The sequence below is a fragment of the Sebastes umbrosus genome, chromosome 7 (assembly GCF_015220745.1).
Source record: "Sebastes umbrosus isolate fSebUmb1 chromosome 7, fSebUmb1.pri, whole genome shotgun sequence".
NCBI classification, from domain to species: domain Eukaryota; kingdom Metazoa; phylum Chordata; class Actinopteri; order Perciformes; family Sebastidae; genus Sebastes; species Sebastes umbrosus.
The window spans coordinates 11,112,182-11,131,329 of NC_051275.1; the positions used below are offsets into that span (position 1 = coordinate 11,112,182).

The following is a 19,148-nucleotide window of genomic DNA, read 5'->3' on the forward strand; positions in this document are numbered from 1 at the left end:
GAAGAAGAAGAAGAAGGAATCTCATTTCCGTTTTACTTTCAAAGTAAAAGCTCCTGAATTTAATCTGAGATGATTTATGATGACAGCTATCTCTGTAGTCGTTTGGGCGTATGTATGACACAACATAAAACATGTTAAATACCTTTTGTTCTGGGTATTGGAAGTGATTAAGGAGCACCAAACATAGTGACAGCCACGTAACGCCAAACATCAACCAGCACTCCGCGGAGCATCTGGTTTCCTTGGCAGCGGGAGGAGGAGGAGTCTGGTTTCCTTGGCAGCGGGAGGAAGAGGAGGAGGAGGAGGAAGAGCTGCAGGTTTATGCCACATAGTCTCACAACACAGAGCCATCTGCGGTAACGGTGATAGCGCTGTAAACAGGTAACATATGTTGTTTTCTGTCAAGGAACGTAGCTAGATAAGGTTTAATATAGAGTTATGTATCTGTTAATTAGCCTCAGTGAGGGAAACGTTGCTGTTAGTGGTTGTCCAGCTAGCTTTTAGCCGGCTAGCCACATGCTAACTAGCTAGCTGAATGAATGTAACGTTAACTGATGTTAGACTGGGTTTACACAGGTAAAAGAAACACACCAAAGTATGTCATTTCATGTTCTCTCCACCTTGTCACACTAATATTAATTTAGTGATGTTAATGTTAGGTTAACACAAACTTACACCCATGATACACGGTGAGATAACAGAGTGGTTAAAGTTCAATATCAACCACAGTACCATAGATGTGAAGAAATCTAACGGTATAACTATGTGTCAAGTTAATGCTAATATTGTACATGAATAAAGTGCATAAAAAGATCTGGTCATATGGTGATCTCTCACTGAAGGTCACAGTTCAGTTGACTGGAGACAGAGACACTTGAGACACAGCTAGACTCAGAGACACAGCTAGAGACATAGCTAGAGACATAGCTAGAGACATAGAGACACAGCTAGAGACATAGAGACATAGCTAGAGACACAGCTAGAGACATAGAGACACAGCTAGAGACACAGCTAGAGACATAGAGACACAGCTAGAGACACAGCTAAAGACATAGAGACACAGCTAGAGACACAGCTAGAGACATAGAGACACAGCTAGAGACATAGAGACACAGCTAGAGACACAGCTAAAGACATAGAGACACAGCTAGAGACACAGCTAGAGACAGAGACATAGAGACACAGCTAGAGACATAGAAACATAGAGACACAGCTAGAGACACAGCTAGAGACATAGCTAGAGACACAGCTAGAGACACAGCTAGAGACATAGCTAGAGACATAGAGACACAGCTAGAGACATAGAGACACAGCTAGAGACACAGCTAAAGACATAGAGACACAGCTAGAGACACAACTAGAGACATAGAGACACAGCTAGAGACACAGCTAGAGACATAGAGACATAGAGACACAGCTAGAGACACAGCTAGAGACATAGCTAGAGACACAGCTAGAGACACAGCTAGAGACACAGCTAGAGACACAGCTAGAGACATAGCTAGAGACATAGAGACACAGCTAGAGACATAGAGACACATCTAGAGACATAGAGACACAGCTAGAGACACAGCTAGAGACATAGAGACACAGCTAGAGACACAGCTAAAGACATAGAGACACAGCTAGAGACACAGCTAGAGACACAGCTAGAGACATGTCTAGAGACATAGCTAGAGACACAGCTAGAGACATAGAGACACAGCTAGAGACACAGCTAGAGACATAGAGACACAGCTAGAGACATAGAGACACAGCTAGAGACACAGCTAAAGACATAGAGACACAGCTAGAGACACAGCTAGAGACATAGAGACACAGCTAGAGACATAGAGACACAGCTAGAGACACAGCTAAAGACATAGAGACACAGCTAGAGACACAGCTAGAGACAGAGACATAGAGACACAGCTAGAGACATAGAAACATAGAGACACAGCTAGAGACACAGCTAGAGACATAGCTAGAGACACAGCTAGAGACACAGCTAGAGACATAGCTAGAGACATAGAGACACAGCTAGAGACATAGAGACACAGCTAGAGACACAGCTAAAGACATAGAGACATAGAGACATAGAGACACAGCTAGAGACACAGCTAGAGACATAGAGACACAGCTAGAGACACAGCTAGAGACATAGCTAGAGACACAGCTAGAGACACAGCTAGAGACATAGCTAGAGACATAGAGACACAGCTAGAGACATAGAGACATAGAGACACAGCTAGAGACACAGCTAGAGACATAGCTAGAGACACAGCTAGAGACACAGCTAGAGACACAGCTAGAGACACAGCTAGAGACACAGCTAGAGACATAGAGACACAGCTAGAGACATAGAGACACAGCTAGAGACACAGCTAGAGACACAGCTAGAGACATAGAGACACAGCTAGAGACACAGCTAGAGACACAGCTAAAGACATAGAGACACAGCTAGAGACATAGAGACACAGCTAGAGACATAGAGACATAGAGACACAGCTAGAGACACAGCTAGAGACATAGCTAGAGACACAGATAGAGACACAGCTAGAGACACAGATAGAGACACAGCTAGAGACACAGCTAGAGACAAAGCTAGAGACACAGCTAGAGGCATAGCTAGAGACACAGCTAGAGGCATAGAGACACAGCTAGAGACACAGCTAGAGATATAGCTAGAGACACAGCTAGAGACACAGATAGAGACACAGCTAGAGACATGTCTAGAGACATAGCTAGAGACACAGCTAGAGACAACTCGTCCCTGTGTGATAGGGCAGCAGCAGTAGGCCACGTGTTATCAGGCTAACACACATTTCTTTCTCTGTATCTCTGGAATATGCACTGCTGTTCAAAAGTTAGTAACCTCCTGCTGCCACAAAAGCTTGATAGTGTCCAGTCACATGTGTGAGAGGACTACTCTATATGTCTAAATGGTAGAAAGTCCTCTTTACTAATAGATGCTGTTTAGTTTAGTAGAATATCAGATGGACATAATCCCAGTTTAAACCTCTAGTCTAGGGTTAGCACTACTGGAATATGAAATGGACATAATCCTTTTTTAAACATCTAGGCTAGGGTTAGCACTACTGGAATATCAACTGGACATAATCGCAGTTTAAACCTCTCCAGTCTAACCACTGAGACGACTGCAAAGGGACTAACTCAATGTTTAGAGCCCAGTTGACCTGTTCCCATCATGCAACACTGTGGGGACATCCACTAAATGAAAATTGTAATCATCCCCGAGGAGGCAGAGCAGGTTGTCCATCAACCAGAAGGTCGGCGGTTCGATCCCCGTGCTCCTCTGGTCACCTTTCTCTGTTCTCCTGTTCTTCATCCCTCATTCTTTATGTCTCCTCTGTGACAGGCCCTGTGGCCATGGCTAAAGACCCATTAGCTGAGGCGGGCTTTTATTTCGATGAACTCAACAAGCTGCGGGTACTGGAGCCCGATGTCAGCCAGAAAACCTCAGAGCTCAAGGAAGAGTGTAAAGAATTTGTGGACAGTAAGTTCATCGAGCTGTGGCTGCTTCCCCCCCACCTTCCAGCATCAACAGGTCCTACAGGATGTACAAACATGTGTTATCCTTTGCAGAAATTGGCCAGTTTCAGAAGATAGTGGGGGGTCTGATTGAGCTGGTGGACGAACTGGCTAAAGAAGCGGAGACAGAAAAGATGAAGGTACGCTTAGTATTTGAAGCTGGCTATTGCAGAAGACGTTGTAATCCTCCTCACACGCCAAAGCTTTGAAACTCCTGGAGGTGGTTGAACTCTCCTTGAACCCACTTTAGTTGTCTCAGGTATACTATGTTCAGTAAGTAAGAGCAACACCTTATTGTATAAATAATCGTCCTGTGTTCTTCTCTGGCAGGCTATCGGGGCCAGGAACCTGCTGAAGTCCGTGGCGAAGCAGAGAGAGGCTCAACAGCAGCAACTTCAGGCTCTCATAGCGGAGAAGAAGATGCAACTTGAGAGGTAACCAACAGTGTGTGGAGGACGCCATGACACAACCAACACAGTGCTGGTTTGTGCGGGATTGGTCATGGTTGTCCATCCAGTTAAAAATCGGCACATTAAAGAGTACATCTGGAACCTGATGGGTGGGGTCATGAAGGTACTTGAGCTCATCTGACAGGATGTGGGGGTCATGAACTGTGTCTGGTGTATAAAACCAGTTTAGAACAGTACATGAATACAAACTGAGAGAAGACACCACACGTCTGTCATGGCTTTAATGTTACATCAGATTATTAATGTAGGTATGTGTTTAGCATTTGTTTTGACATCATCTGGTGACTCTTCATTATCAAGCATATCCGTTTTGACTGCATCATGTTATCTACTAATGCTTCATGTGTCCAGTGACTGACTGTTGTTGCATTAATTGGGTTACAATTTGTTCTGTTTGTTCTGTTTCAGATATCGTATCGAGTATGAAGCCTTGTCCAAAGTAGAGTCAGAGCAGAACGAGTTTATCGACCAGTTTATTCTTCAGAAGTGAGGATGCGACTGAGACAGCCCAACATGAACCACTTCTGTCCAACCATGTTTCCAGAGTGCCTGTCCTGTTTTCTCTGGGCGATGCCCGCTTCAGAGAAACTACTCTGCTGCAGCTGTTTTTCCGAAGCAGTCCCAAAAGCTCCAAACCTGTGTGACGATTTACAGAGTTGTAACCAAATGTCTCAACATCTCAGACCAACATTAAAAGGAACATGGAGCTATTTATACAAATGAATATTATTTATACTATTTATACTGAAGAATTACTCCGTATATCTAGTTTTATTACGTTTTGTATCAATTTAAATACTGCATGTGCATGCACTCTGTAAATATATTTAGGTTTTAAAAAAGCTAGAAGTTGATCCTGATTTGATCATGTGTGTTGTTTATTTTTGCTTTTAATTTCATTCTTCTGGTCCAACCAGTCAGTGGGCACAACACAGGAGGAATACATTCTCCTCTTTTTCTTCTTCTTTCTGTTATGTGTGTCATTGCCTTTCATGTATTCATTTAGAGGAAAAATGGTTATACTTGAATAAATACTGTATTATATTGCACAACAAAATGTGTCATCATTTTTGCTGTCAAGATGTTAGAGAAGTGGGTGAGTTCACTTTAACATTGTGCCATTATATTTAGTATATTATATTTACTTTTTACACCAAGTAGGTCCACATGTTTCAGTACCACGTCTTTAGATCGTATCACATCATCTTTAGCAGAGCACTCTTAAGTATACGCAGTAAATAAGTCAACTAAGATATCATTATTGAGAATGAATTTATTGAAAAAGAAATACATTATATAGTCAACTCATTTCAATCTAAGAACAGTATTTACACTTTGATAGTACAGTGAATTGAGCTGTCATTTCCTATAGTATAGTCCCAACAGTCCATGAGTTGTGACGTCTTGTTGCTTCATCGTGGCTGTTCACATCTCACAGTAATGGCCACTAATAACACAACGAGCACTCAGGACTGAGACATAAAAACAGCACGTCCACCACTACGACGCATGTCCGGAGCGGCACACCCCTAAGACATATTCATGGTTTATGAACTTCACTTCTTCTTGGTATACTGTCAATCGAAAAGAGAATTACAGATTGCAGTATGTATTTATTTGCACATCAACTTGAAATTAAAAATGTCTTCATCCTTACTTTATCAAGAATCCAGCCCGCGTCTGCGATCGCTCTTTGGATGATCATTTGTATTCTCTCTTGGTCGTCTTCATCTGAGTGACTGACGTAACCCTGGAAACCAGAAGCAAAGGATCACCACAATCAAATGTTTTAAATGGTCACAATGGGGAGGAAAACCACACTGAACAGGTTTAATGATGACACGGTGTATGATTTATTGTTCTTGGTAGATATGTAGTTCATAAATACATCAACAATATCTAGAAACTAGAATTACCACCTCGCGGTTGTATGCCTGACCACTGCAGACCGGGAACATCCCACAAGAGCTGCAGTTCTGCAGATGCTCCTTACGCTTGCCCATTTTTTTTTGCTTCCAACACAAAGTTCAAAACGTTCACTTGCTGTCTGATATATCCCCCCCGCTGCCAGATGCCATTGTAACGAGACAGTCAATGTTATTCACTTCACCTGTCAGTGGTCTTAATGTTATGGCTGATCGCTGTATGTTTCACCAGCAGCTCAGTCACTTGTCTGAAGGTTTATAAAGGAGTTGTTTGTCAGCTAAATCCTAGGATACAATGTCAAAGATCATTTGAAAAACATTTTGCTCATCAACAGTCGGTGCATGTGATGACCTCACCTGTCTTATGGCATGTCGGTAATGCTTCTGCATGGCTGCTGACGGTAGCAGCCTGCAGCATCTCAGGAGATGTCGATAGAGCTGCACTGGGGTCAGCTCAGCTCCAACTAAAGGCAGCATCCCTTCCTCCTCTGGTTCAACTGCTGAGAGATCATTTCATGTGCATTATTATTATATTATATTATGCTCCATTTACACTTATAATAGTTAGTTAGTGTCTTTAGATAGATAGATAGATAGATAGATAGATAGTAACTTTATTGATCCCGAGGGAAATTCAAGTTTCCAGCATCACAGTTCCATAGTGCAAAAACATGTTACTAAAAAGGCAGTAAAATGGACCACTTGATAAAATTACATGTGTGTTTCATTTCATCATTTCAATATGATTAAGATAAATATGTAAGTAATGAATTGGTATTGTGATTAAGTTATATTATAAGTAATGAATTGGTATTCTGGATTGATAACAAATTTAGATTTTGATAAGGATAATTATATCAGTAATTCATTTATATTTCTGTATGACACAGAATAAAGGTAATAATTATAGTTAGAATAATTTTAAATAATAATAATTATAGTTAGACAAATTTAGGTAAATTTAATTAGAGTATATGTATGGCTCAATAAGGAAGCTGGTTAATAATTAATAATTGACTTATGGAGAAGGGGTGGGATTAAATAAGTTTATACTTCATCTCATTCCTTTTCGATATATATGTAAATCAAGGCATCAAGTGTTGACAATTTATTTTTCTTATGCTTTTCATTGTATGTAAATACTACTTGTTTCTGACTGTCCACTTGTTGGTATGATCATTCTTTTTCTTTATTTTAATTTTTTTTGTATTCTACATGTTCAAAATAAATTTTGAAATGAAATGAATGAATTTCATTGTGTTTTAAATATGCTGTTATCTTAATATGCTTCATACTCTGTCTCTGTGACATGCACAGTCTCTATCCTGAGGGGACCTGAGGTCAGCTGTCAGCTAGCTAGCTTACCCACGCTTTCATCAGCCAGCTAGGCTGGTTTGGAGGTAAACATCACGTTAAAAGCTAGTAACTAACTCTAGCTACTAGCAGCTGCTACATTATCACCACCAAACGATGAGGTTCAGCTTACTGTAATGTTATGTGTGAAGGCTGTCAGCAGCAGGTCAGCATCTCCACTCCTCCTGGAGAGCATATAAAACCATCAGCTCATCACCACTGAAGGAGGATTTGTTGTTCCTAGTTAGCCTAGCATGGCTAACTACACGCCCTACTCTGCCTCTGATTGGCTCACCCTGATATTCTTACCTAACCCTCCAACCAATCGCTGTCCTCCTGGCTAAACCTAACCAATCAAAACCAACGAAGGCAACGAGTACTAGCCAATCAGAGGCAGAGTAGGGCGTGGCTTACCTTCGGAGTGTGTCGAGGTCGAGGGGCGTGTCTAGAAGGTAACCCGAGAGTTGGGGACAGTCTCGCGTGAGGATAGGTCATTGAGCAGCAAGTATCGCGAGATTTGTCAGTTGGCAATTTGCCGGTTACCTTCGACACGAAACATCGAATACTGTAGTCTTCTTTACTAAACTCTGTCTCCCTCTGTTGTCTGTACAGATAATAGGACAGATAGCTGGAGTGAATGAAGCCAAGCATGTCCTCAAGTAGTACTACTACTACTACTGCACCTGCACACAAGTATAATTACTGATCAATTATTTTTTTATTACAATTACAATAACAATTGATCTGAAGGCAGGCGCTTCACATCAATCCGCACACGCACAAACAGACTTAAAAACAGCTTTTTCCCAACTGCCATTAACCTCCTGAACTCTGACATCTCCTCTGTCTGAGTTGAACACGAGCAATGTAAATGTGCAATAACTTTTGTGTCACTTTTGTGCAATGTAAATACTGTAAATCTACTATTACGGATATGTGCAATAACATATGCTGATCACTCAATAAGTGCAATAATTATCTGATGCTGTGCAATAATTATATAATTATCTAACGGACACTTTGTGCAATAACCTGCAAAACTGTAATCTCATCAATATACATATTGTATTTTTATATTTTATATTGTATTATCTTTTATATTTATATTGCACTATCTCTTATTTTATTATTGTATTATCTTTTAATTAGCACCTATGGGATTGTCACAATCTTATTTCGTTGTACTCCACAATGACAATAAAGGGCTTGAATCTTGAATCTTGAATTACTACTTACGTACAACTTCCACTCCACTACATATCAGATGAAATATTGTACTTTTTTTCTCCATTACATGTATTTGACAGTTACTACTTATTTTGCAGATTAAAGCTGAAGTAGGTGAGATTGGAGCAAACATGACGGTCGCTATATCGTCACAGTAGCACATGAAACAGGTAACCTGAAAAAAATCATGTTCCTCTGTGTCCTCCAGTGTTCCTAACGGCATCTGCAAGATTTCACAGACCGGAGGAAAAACAAGCAGTAGGAGCTGATATGAGGTCTGCTGTCCAGCTGCCTTCTATGAGAGCCGGCTGTCAATCACTTGCGAACTCTGATCAAACGGTCAAACTAGGCAGCGCAGATCAAATATGAATCAATATTACGTTACGCTAATGCGCAATTGTGACGCCACCGCCATTGTGAAATCTGTTGAAGGAACGCCAAGTTCCGGTCACATAACCGGAGTACAGCCAACAGGAACGCTCTCTCAATGAAATGACCTGTGATTGGTCAATGTCTTCCGTCACGGGCTAGATTTTCTAAAGCCTGAAAACAGAGCCATGATGAAGTCTAGTTATCTCTCAGAACACTTGAATTACAATATTCAACCTTTATAAAGAAAAGTCATAGTTAGGGGGTTTAAACGTCTGATGTAAAATGAAAGCTGGTTTGTTTTTATCACGCAGGTTCAAACATTGTGGAGAGCAAAACATTTTATTACTAACACTGGAATAGTTCAATTTGTATATTATTATACAGAAACTAACTGCTTTACAAAAACAAAATGATACAATATCACATGTATGTACAGTGTAGTAAATATACCATCTCAAATTGTACACAAAGTATTTACAATTATCACACATACTGCAATAAAACAAAACTCAGACTATTACTCTACAGACATTAGATTTTGCATAACATCAAATAAAACATGCCACATTTTGAGGTTTTTCATCTTTACAAACCCATGACTGTTTTTTAAATTAGTGCAAGTCAACCACTTGTTTAAGAGGTTATGGATACATAATCCTTAATATTTCCATTCACACACAAGTCAAACTAAAACCTGGAAACGATGGCAATCTGCTAACACGGTACTCGAATAAACCTTGCCTTCAGATCTTTCCTGGTTGTGTCTTGTTAAAGGTACAGTCGATGATTCTTGTTTTAGACAGAGATCAGAGAATGTAGCTTTGAGAAGAGTTAGACGGTGAAGTGGTGAGTAGAGATGATGGAGTGAGTTATAACATGAGACGTTTCTATGGAGTCGGACACTGAAATCTGAATAAATATGTACCTTTTACAGTTTCAGCGGCCCTGATGTTAGATCCTAAAATCCTAACCCAACCCTAACCCTAACCTGGACCTTCATAGCCGCTCTGTACCGATACATCACTGCTCCAAACATCCCGTGTCACTTAATGTCCATGCTTGACTCTGGACTGGGGTTAGGCCTATTTACATGTTTCACTACATAACACATCAGCCAGTTTAGTGTGCTCCAGCTCTTTTGCAATCAAACTTAAAAAGGTAGTTTGGGAAAACCTGACATAAAAGTTTTTGACACATTTCATTTTTTTGTTCAATAGCATGAGATAAGAATGCTTCGAGCCAAGTGCTTGTTGGACCGTCTAAACAGCGTCTGAAAGAGACAATCACGTGCACTTCACGCAGCGATTGGCCCGGGTCATGGAGGTGTGAAAGTAGGCAGGACTTCCCTCTAACTGTGTGAGAACGCCACCGTGAACGCCGCAGAGCAGACTGTTGGAAAGTGTCTGCTGTTATTGCCTCTCTATGACGGACACACTGTTCAACCTTTTCAGAACGAGTATCACACTTTTGCCTTCAGATGTGTTCAGACGATACCTCGTAGGAACTAACTCAAGGGTCCAGATTCCTTCATATGAGCCAAACTGTCAGTGATGGGAGGGCTACGAGAAAAGTCACGTTTCTGATGGAGCCATTCGTCGGCTGAAACTGGACTTCAGTTCTTAATCGCTACTTTCAGTCTTCCCTTTATGTCATTCTTTGAGGTTGAATTACAAAATACTGTTTTTAAGGCTGTCTCTAATGAAAAATGTCCCTTTCCATGGAATTAACCTAACGATCATATGTTGAGCTGCATGGACAGAAGAACATAACACATCCCCCCTCAGACGACTACAATACAAGAGAAACAATCAGTAGTGAACTGATTCACAAATGGATCCATAAGGTAACATGAACACTTGGAGTTGTACAACAACACTCAACTCTTGCCATGCATAGATGTTAAGGCAGGATAGAAGCGTTTTGACGAGCCCACCCTGCAGCGCCGTGGACGGAGGCTGTTAGCGCCGAGCACTGATCGACACCTGCTCCAACTACGGCAGCGTGTGCACAGCTGCTGTCACATAGCTGTTTTTTACAGGCCCAGGCCAGAGCGTCTGTATGTTTAAACCCATTTTACTACTAAACCATTGTGTTTTAGATCTTGTCAGTGGGCCTTTCTACCCATCAGGCAGCCATTGGTTCCCCATTCACAACGACCATCACGACTGCTGTTATTGTGGCACGGTAATGCAGATTAAACTCTTAACACTGGATTTGTAAGACCAATACCGATTGAACACATGTAGTGAGAGAAACATTTTACAGTGTAAAATAAACTGGTCAGTGCTCTCCGGTGTGACGGAGACACGGTTTCTAAATGATCTCAAGCACATCATTGACATTTCTCTACTGACACAGATAGTGACAGACCTGTGAAGATGGGCCGAGATGAGTCAGCAATGCAGATGTGTACAGTATGTGTTGGGTTCTTCTGTGTTAACACAAGCTACTAGAAGTAAACACTGACAACAGACAGATGTTCACTTTGATGGATTAGCTACCTCAGGCAAGTTTCAACTCTCTGAGAGTTGATTGTTTTGAAACATTGTGAAGTAAAAAGGAAACCAGCAGTTGCCTGGAAGGTTAGAAACACTCCGCTACGGCATGCTTTAGTTAGAAGACATTCAGCAGTTAATGTCTAGTTGATGTAATATGTAGTAAATGAGTTGAAATAAAAATCCTTGAAGAGCATTCTTCGAAGATGGTTTTGTAATGCAGAGGATGTGCTGCTCCCAGATGTGTTCTAAGGGTACAGAGGGTTAAAATCACACAGTTGGGCTCTGCAGCAATAACCTGAATTATTATTACTAAAGCTCTTAAAAGGAAAAATCCACCATCTCACACTGAGGAATCTGGTGCGTTGACCTGCGTCCTGTAATGATGACCTCTGGAATCACTGCTTGATTTCAAGGGAGTGAAACCAAAACCAGATGTTTACATCTGTGAAATACTCCCGTTATAGCACCACATTGTAGAAATGCTGGAAAACCCTCAACCAGACACTGAGCTGTGTTGGAATAAGAGAATCCACCAAACAGTAGAGCAGAGTATGGGCCTAAAGATCAACTACTGACAGCTGGCACCAGGTCACATTCTTAATATTCTTAATTTAATCCTATATTTTCTGATCAGAAAACTTTATTTAAGGCCGACTGTGTTCAGACGACGTCAAACAGCAACGCTTTGGAGAAGTTTGGTTTATTTTAAGTTAACGTTTATGTGTAACTGGAAAGAGTAGTTAGTAAAGACGAGGTTCACTTGCTAGCTTTTTCCAGAGCTTTTAAGTACGTCTCAGTGTCTTGATGCTGTGACCCCTTTTAACCCCTCACAGCATTGAGCAGGAAGGGATGAAATGGGCCTATGCTGTTAAATAATAAAACATTTTAGTGTTTAGTGTGTTTTACTCTGCATAAAAGAATGTTTGTGACACACAGCGTGTCCTCTTGTAGGGTGGATTTTTCCTTCAGGAGCCCCACAGGACAAACCTGTGATGGTCCTGGGTCCAGCTCAGATTGTTGAGGTGAAACAAATGAAGGTGTGTGTGTGTGTGTGATGGGATCATACGTCACACTGTCCACTGCCTCTTCTCTTTAAAATGGTCATTGGAGGTAATCAATGAGAGCTAAATCTCCATGTTTAACAGGCAACTCAGGAGTTGGCATCATATTGCACCGAGCTGTACGTAGAGATGTGTTTCTCCCTGTTCGCTGTACAAATTAAATGGGTGGTTGACGAAGGAGTTTGAGAGTTATTGCCTATTACGCAATTTTTTCCTTGTCACTGTGTAAACAAATTAAAATGCTATGCTGCTGAAAACACAGTTCATACTAAAAAATAAGTGACATTAAACAGCGAAATAAAAGCCAAACACACAAAAAAAACAAACAAAGAGAAAAAAGCTTGGCGCTATTTACAACGGTTACATTTCCCCTAGTGTTTTGCAATCTTCCTGTTGATACATTGAAAGTGTTTGAAAAGAAGATTTTTTTGGAAAGAGTTTGAAAAGAAAGATTTGTGTAGCACTATCTAGCTGTACAGGATAAATACTTTCAGGCAACAGGGTATATGGATGATTGTATATTTGACGATCATTAGAGGCCCGTCATGACGCAGCTCGAGTGAACTTGTGGTGATATGGACGGCTCGCCTCCATAATTAGTACCTGTTCTTTGTCCCCAGCAAGGTTTGACTTTTTACTTTACAAATTGTACACATTGAAAAACCCTGACAAAGGCACACCATGGAGAAAACGTCAACATCTAAATTAGCACTAAGGACTAGTTATACATAATCTGTCTATATAAAATATGTACAGGACTGGGAGAGGTGAGCTGAGATGTCCGAGCAGGTCCAGAGTGCAGGTCCTGTCTCTCAGAATCCTCCCCCCCTCCCCCACTGCAGCTGTCATTTGGTCCATCTCACTGACACAGGAGTGTTTAGTCACAAGGAAGGCCAACGGGACGTGTTGCGGATCAAACTTCAGTTTATGGTTCCTCCCTGTGTGAACCGTCTGGGACGTGTCCAAACTAGACCTTGGTGTTGGGACTCTACTGCCATCAAGGCTCAGAGGGATGTCTTTCCCCAATAGTTACACATGTGTGACCCTCCGTCGCTGCTGCTGAACATCTGCGAAGAAGAGCTTAAACATCCGGGAGCTTCTCCTCCACCACCACGCGGCTGTCTCAAATGAAAGATTTGAAAAGAAATCTCAAGCAGCACTAAATTCAAGTTTGCCCTCGCTAATATTCCTCCTCGATGCGAAACAGAAAATCACTCGTCCTGCCAGAGCAACAACCATGAAGGAGGAGGAGGAGGAGGAGGAGGAGGAGGAAATAAAAAGAGTAGAAAGTGGAGTGCAGCATGAGGTCTGGCAGGCTGGGGGGGCGGAGAGTTGGAGGAGGAGGAAGAGGAGGAGGAGGAAGGTGGGGCTGTTCTCTGGCTGATCACACGATCTTCTTGATGCTGGGTCTCTTGAAGCTGCCGGCGCTGCGCTGCTTCTGGACCTGACTGGCTGAACCATGGCGAGTGCGACCCCCGCTGGACAGAGCAGAGCTGGGGGACAGCTGGACGTTCTCCTTGTCCACACCTGGAGGACCACAGCCAGGACAGATTTAGGATGGAGTTTATGCTGTATATATCTATGTATTTGTGTTATTTTCATGATCTACTATCGGTTTAATCATTTATGGACAGAATCGAAATTCTAACTCAAATAATTCCTCTGACTATCTATTAAATCACCGGTTCCCAACTGGTGGGGCGGGGTCTAAAAGTGGGCCGTGAGATTATTGTGAGTGGGTCACAATCACATGGAGCAACTTCATCCTTTAACCCTTTACATGGAAGTGAGTTTCTGCAACAAGAACAAGAGGTTTTCCTTCAGTCACTTACTAGAAACTAGAAGAAGATTTAATTCTGCACTGAAATAATGTGATTGTCTACTGATGTCAAATAAGAAAAAAATTACTTCTTTATCTCCAGTTTAAAAGCACAGCATTTTTCATGTCATTTATCAAACAACAGGGGGTGCTGTAGTATAAGCAGGCAACACAATATCTTAAATGTGAATGTCACCAGTCTGGAAAACACAGTTCTAGTCCAGGGCTGCGGTCGAAAAGTAAAAAAAATGACGTCCTAATGTCTTTTCCTAAACACTTTTCCTTGACCTTGATGGAAAACATCATGAGGTCGGCCGAAGGTGTGAAGGAGAATTCAGAAGGACTACTAAAGGCGCTGTATATATAAAAAAAAATAAAATAAATATCACTTCTTTACCAAGGTTGGAAGTGAAATAAACAAAGGAATATATGATAAATATTGAGTTAATTGTTGGAGTTATGGAGAAGGTGTAGGATCATACTTCTTCCGACTTCTTTTCGGACATGTGATATTTATTTATGTTGATTATTTGTTTGCTATATGTTTACTGTTCATTTTATTTGTTATTCTTATTTAGTTTTTACTGAGGTATTTGTTACATGTTCAAAATAAATAATGAATTAATAATAAAGTGAAACTAAATGGTTGTCACTATCCACTAATATTAAACATGAATCCCAATTAGGATATGAGCGTATGATAATAATATGCAAGATAAACATATCGTTTGTTATTACGAATGGCCGAATGGTGCGACGCTTTAAATGCTGCGGCCGCAAGGAATTGTGGGATGTTAATCTCTCTTTTCCTTTGATAAAGGATGCTCCAGTGTATCCTATGCTAAAGGAGATAATAAAGGAAGCATTGAAGCTCCTTTCCTTTAGCATTTAAAGAATTCAAACAGCTCTTATTATGGCTGCTACTGAGATACTTCCGGGTCATTTCACTCCGTTAGGAACCTTCCTAAGAGAAAAATAACTTTTCCACAGCAGCCCCGGAGTGTGACTTGAATTAGCTGCAAGTTTAGAGGTCAAAGGGGTCAACAGGGACAGAGCCTGTGGACGCCTGAGAGGAGCAGCAGTGTTGAATCTCAAGTAACATTCTGGAGACTCAACACTTTCTAAGTTCATGCAGAGTCAGGGTGTGTGTGTGTGTGTTTGTGTAAGGGAGGGACCTGGTGAGTGCTGCGAGGTGGCCAGTGAGGTCATGGAGTTGGACAGGTTGAGGTTGGCAGTGATGCTGAGCTGGCTCTGGCTGGTGGGGGGGTAGGGCGAGGTGGGCGTCCTCAGCTGCTCCTCCCCTCGCTCCTCTTCAGCCGTCGGCAGGTAGCTGTCAATCAACGCCTCCAGGAACTTGACTATCAGCTCGGCATAGTCCGGTATCTGGGTTTGCTGCGGGGACGGATGAAATGATTTTAATAAGCACGCACAGGACTTACCAAACCACAGGCTCACTTTACTAAAGTGCACACACACACCCTTCTGGTTTATAAATATTGAGTTTATGAGAGGGTGAAGTTGAAAAGTTCAACTTCTTCGTCAAAATGTTTTGTTTATCTATTTCACAGCTTTCATTCTGTAAATGTACGTCCTGTCAGAACCCTCCACACTGTTGTTGAGCAGCTACTAGATTCAGTGATTACTGAAAACAGCTTCAAATGATCTCCAGCCTCTCTGCTACTGCTGTGTGTGTGTGTGTGTGTGTGTGTGTGTGTGTGTGTGTCATATATCACCACACCAATTGGCAGGCAGGTTTGCAGAGCTGTAATTGCTTACTAAGCTGAATTTCTCCTGCGTGGCAGCCGAGGGGGCCTCAGAGAAAATGAAAAACTGACAGGAGGAGAGAATGATTCCTACCTTAGAGAAGGGTCCGGCAAACCTCCAGAGTCCATTAAAGCCAAAGCCTGTGAAATGAAAGGGAGGGGAGGGAGAGACGAGGAGGGAGGAGGCTTACTAATGCACAGAGCTGTTATCCACTTCAGTTAACTGTCACAGTTTTAGGGTTCCTATTTGAAGCTCTGGAGCACCTTGGTAGCCCCGCAGTTACAGCACATGCAACATTACTCAATGCCCCGGGTTTGATTCCAACTGTTAACATGCTTGGCCCGTACAGACTGTGAAAATGTCAGCATGTATTACTTTGTAAATAGGAGGGCTGGTACTGCGGAGGCGACTCCTCATGGTACACCACACTCTGGACGATGCCGTGGACAGGATTCAGGAGGTTGGTGTCCTGGCACATGGACAGCACAGTGTTGATCTTGGAGTCCAGCAGGTTGTGGCTGAGGAGGAGACATACAAACAAGCAACTTTGTTCAGTCTCTATAAATATGTTCAATGACAAGACACCCTCCACCCTTCGCTTCCGGACCAGAGCTGATGGGAGAGTCCACCTGGATCTTCTCAGATACCTGATCAGACTGAAGATGTGGCTAGAGGTTCCTTAAAATATAAACAAGAGTAGGCGATGGGGTTGGGCGACGTTTGTTATTTTATTTAGCTGATTTAATGGTTTACCGCTGAAGAACGAGAGCCACTTAGCTGCTCAGCGGGCAGAGAGAGAGGGGGGGGGGGGAAACAACATGTAGAGCGGCATATTTTCACATCAAACTCTGTGAATAAGAGTTTATTTTAACAAAACTATAGTTGGTGATTGTTGGAACGACTAACAACGATGGTTTTGGTGAGTTTTATTTTGTTTCCGTCCATTTTGAATGAAGTGTTTTACGATGCTCCGCCACTAGAACAGCTGATCTCAACATAAACAAATACATGTGGGTGATGACGCAAGTGTACTCGAATACGGAACAACTTTACTAATGTGAAAGCTGAACGGAGAGGGGGGGGCAATCGCACCTAAACCCAAAGAACAACCTAACCAAGAGAGAGGATATATGTTGGCTACTTACACAACTGGAAAAACCTTTGGGAAGACAACGCTAGCCTCAGCCAGGTACTCGTACAGAATCCGCTGGTCAAAGTCATCAGTGGTGTATTTGACCTGGGTGGCCTGGATAAACCAGAACAAACAGTCTGTTAACAAACAGTCAGTGACTAGGAGAAGAAAAGTAGACCGTGTGGCGTGTTTCCTCACCAGCACAGTGAGCAGCAGAGCCTGGATCTTTGGGTCGGTCAGCACCTCCTCGTCCAGCAGAACGTTGGACTCTGATACAGACACCTTGCGAAGGTGAGAGTTTCCAATTCTTTGCGTCTCTGTAATTAGAACATGGAGGAATGACATTGAATATCTCCTCAAACTAACGGTGTAATGTCAGACGTAGACGGACGTGCCGGGATCGCGCTCTCACCTATCTCGTAGTCATTCTCTGCTACACGCCTCATCTTGGGAGGGGTGGTCATACCCGACTCCATCTCTGGTCTCTTTGGTGCTTTAGAGTCCGATATGAGGTGATCGAAGCTCTTCCTGGTGCCTGGCAAACAAACAAACAAACACAGCGGATACATTTAATATCTGGAGTTTGAACATACGGATTAATTTACTGTGTGCCGTACAGAGCAGAGGGATACGTCTTACCCAACAGCTTCTTGGTGTTGGCCTGTGAGGGCTGACCCATGTCCAGGCTCATGGACTTGCGAGTTCGTGGGCTGATCTGACCGATTATGGGGTAGTGATGGGCTGAAAGGTAGCGCTCTGAAACCTGAGGGGACGTCCACGGCTGAGTCTCTCGCAGAGTTCTGAGGTGAACGGACCAAAGGTCAGGTAGCAGAAGACAACTTCTCATTTTAAACCTAAAATCTGGACAACGGATAATACAAACCAAACTATGGCACACTGGAATTCTCACTAGGAAATTGAAAAGAAGAAGGATACAAGGCCATGAAAACTGAAGTCTGCATCTAAAGCGAGTACGATCACTAGCGCGCTCTCTGGCTGAATTTCGACTAGCTTGCTATGTTGTTGCGGATGGGCCAGACCACCTCGTCCTGTCTGAAGTTGTCCTCTGTTCATCGGCTCACCTGCAGCTGGGATCAGTGATGTGACTGGAGTATGTGTCCATGGGTACTGGGTCCATGGAGAGGTCAGAAATCAGTAGTGACTTCCTGTGTTTGAGGCTGCAGCGACTTCGGACCTCCTCAGATACGGTGAGCAGCGCTGCACAAAACAACAAGAAGGAATGATGGTCATCGACGATAGCAAGACAGACCCATAAAAATTGATATTAAATCTGAATAGAATTTTAGGAAATCATAGATATAGTATAAAGTATACATGAGGATGTATCAGGATGTATTACGTACCAGCTAGATAGGCCACACTCTGGGTGTTGACCTCGAACTTGTCACATTTCAGATGTTTGCTGATGAGAGCCAGAAGTGTGTGTAGGATTCTCACCGTCCTTGCTACTGTGGTGGCTGATGGGTGTCTGTAGCCTAGAGACACAAGTTGGACACATAAAGACAGACGAGACACTGAGCCAAAGGTCTTGGCGTAAAACAATCAGAAAGAGAGAACAATGAGACTACATGTGGTGTTGAAGTTGACTCGGACTTTCTTCCTGAAACACTGCAGAATTGAACTGTGCTCAGCACCTTGTTATGTGCATACTTGCTAAATGTAACTCTAAATCACACTGATTCATCTAGTGTTTTTACTGTTTATCATTCTGTTTCTTCATTATGTGATTGATGTGAACATGTGCACCCAATGATTCATCAAAAACCACTGAAGGACTGCCTGTAAATGCTCATCTCAGCAGCAGCGTTACCTTTGAGTAGGTGGCCCACCAGTGCAAAGTTGAAGTTGGCACTAAAGTTGAGGCCCACAAAGTGATCCATCTGCTTACAGTGCCATTCTAAAGGACGTCTGATCTCCATGAATACTTCTTCTGGACTCTGGAGGAGCACATTAGGAGGAGAAGGTGGGAATGAGG

At 42.4% G+C, this 19,148-nt stretch overlaps 3 protein-coding genes across 8 annotated transcripts in view; 1 reads left to right on the forward strand and 2 right to left on the reverse strand.

The window, feature by feature from the left end:
- Nucleotides 1-222: 222 nt before the first annotated feature.
- ift20 (intraflagellar transport 20 homolog (Chlamydomonas)) lies at nucleotides 223-5,058 on the forward strand. 2 transcript variants are annotated; one of them, XR_005207710.1, is made up of 5 exons: nucleotides 223-381; nucleotides 3,359-3,496; nucleotides 3,586-3,751; nucleotides 3,862-3,965; nucleotides 4,410-4,425. XR_005207710.1 is itself a non-coding variant. In XM_037776390.1 (5 exons), the coding sequence occupies exons 2-5, from the start codon at nucleotides 3,370-3,372 to the stop codon at nucleotides 4,489-4,491; spliced, it is 399 nt and encodes a 132-aa protein (XP_037632318.1). In that variant the 5' UTR covers nucleotides 223-381; nucleotides 3,359-3,369; the 3' UTR covers nucleotides 4,492-5,058. The 2 variants fall into 2 exon arrangements, 1 of the variants encoding a protein (XP_037632318.1); XM_037776390.1 differs by having other exon boundaries at nucleotides 3,586-3,671; nucleotides 4,410-5,058.
- Nucleotides 5,059-5,256: 198 nt separating this feature from the next.
- lyrm9 (LYR motif containing 9) lies at nucleotides 5,257-7,569 on the reverse strand. Of its 2 annotated transcripts, none has more exons than XM_037776392.1 (4): nucleotides 7,413-7,569; nucleotides 6,284-6,426; nucleotides 5,659-5,751; nucleotides 5,257-5,575 (listed from the first exon to the last, which is right to left on the reverse strand). In XM_037776392.1, the coding sequence occupies exons 2-4, from the start codon at nucleotides 6,401-6,403 to the stop codon at nucleotides 5,558-5,560; spliced, it is 231 nt and encodes a 76-aa protein (XP_037632320.1). In that variant the 5' UTR covers nucleotides 6,404-6,426; nucleotides 7,413-7,569; the 3' UTR covers nucleotides 5,257-5,557. The 2 variants fall into 2 exon arrangements, with proteins under 2 accessions (XP_037632320.1, XP_037632321.1); XM_037776393.1 differs by having other exon boundaries at nucleotides 6,284-6,423; nucleotides 7,413-7,555.
- A 1,632-nt stretch (nucleotides 7,570-9,201) lies between these two features.
- The window catches only part of nf1a (neurofibromin 1a), an 85,156-nt gene continuing 75,209 nt past the window's right edge, over nucleotides 9,202-19,148 (reverse strand). For 2 of the 4 annotated variants that reach the window (XM_037774428.1, XM_037774429.1), the window contains 11 exons: nucleotides 18,984-19,110; nucleotides 18,517-18,648; nucleotides 18,235-18,370; nucleotides 17,792-17,952; nucleotides 17,565-17,687; nucleotides 17,351-17,469; nucleotides 17,166-17,266; nucleotides 16,396-16,538; nucleotides 16,114-16,160; nucleotides 15,432-15,648; nucleotides 13,822-13,964 (listed from right to left, as the gene is read on the reverse strand). In XM_037774428.1, the coding sequence (XP_037630356.1) occupies nucleotides 13,822-13,964; nucleotides 15,432-15,648; nucleotides 16,114-16,160; nucleotides 16,396-16,538; nucleotides 17,166-17,266; nucleotides 17,351-17,469; nucleotides 17,565-17,687; nucleotides 17,792-17,952; nucleotides 18,235-18,370; nucleotides 18,517-18,648; nucleotides 18,984-19,110 (1,449 nt within the window). Of the gene's footprint in view, nucleotides 13,965-14,000; nucleotides 14,232-15,431; nucleotides 15,649-16,113; nucleotides 16,161-16,395; nucleotides 16,539-17,165; nucleotides 17,267-17,350; nucleotides 17,470-17,564; nucleotides 17,688-17,791; nucleotides 17,953-18,234; nucleotides 18,371-18,516; nucleotides 18,649-18,983; nucleotides 19,111-19,148 lie in introns of those variants that run through there. The other 2 variants (XM_037774427.1, XM_037774430.1) reach the window with 2 other exon arrangements.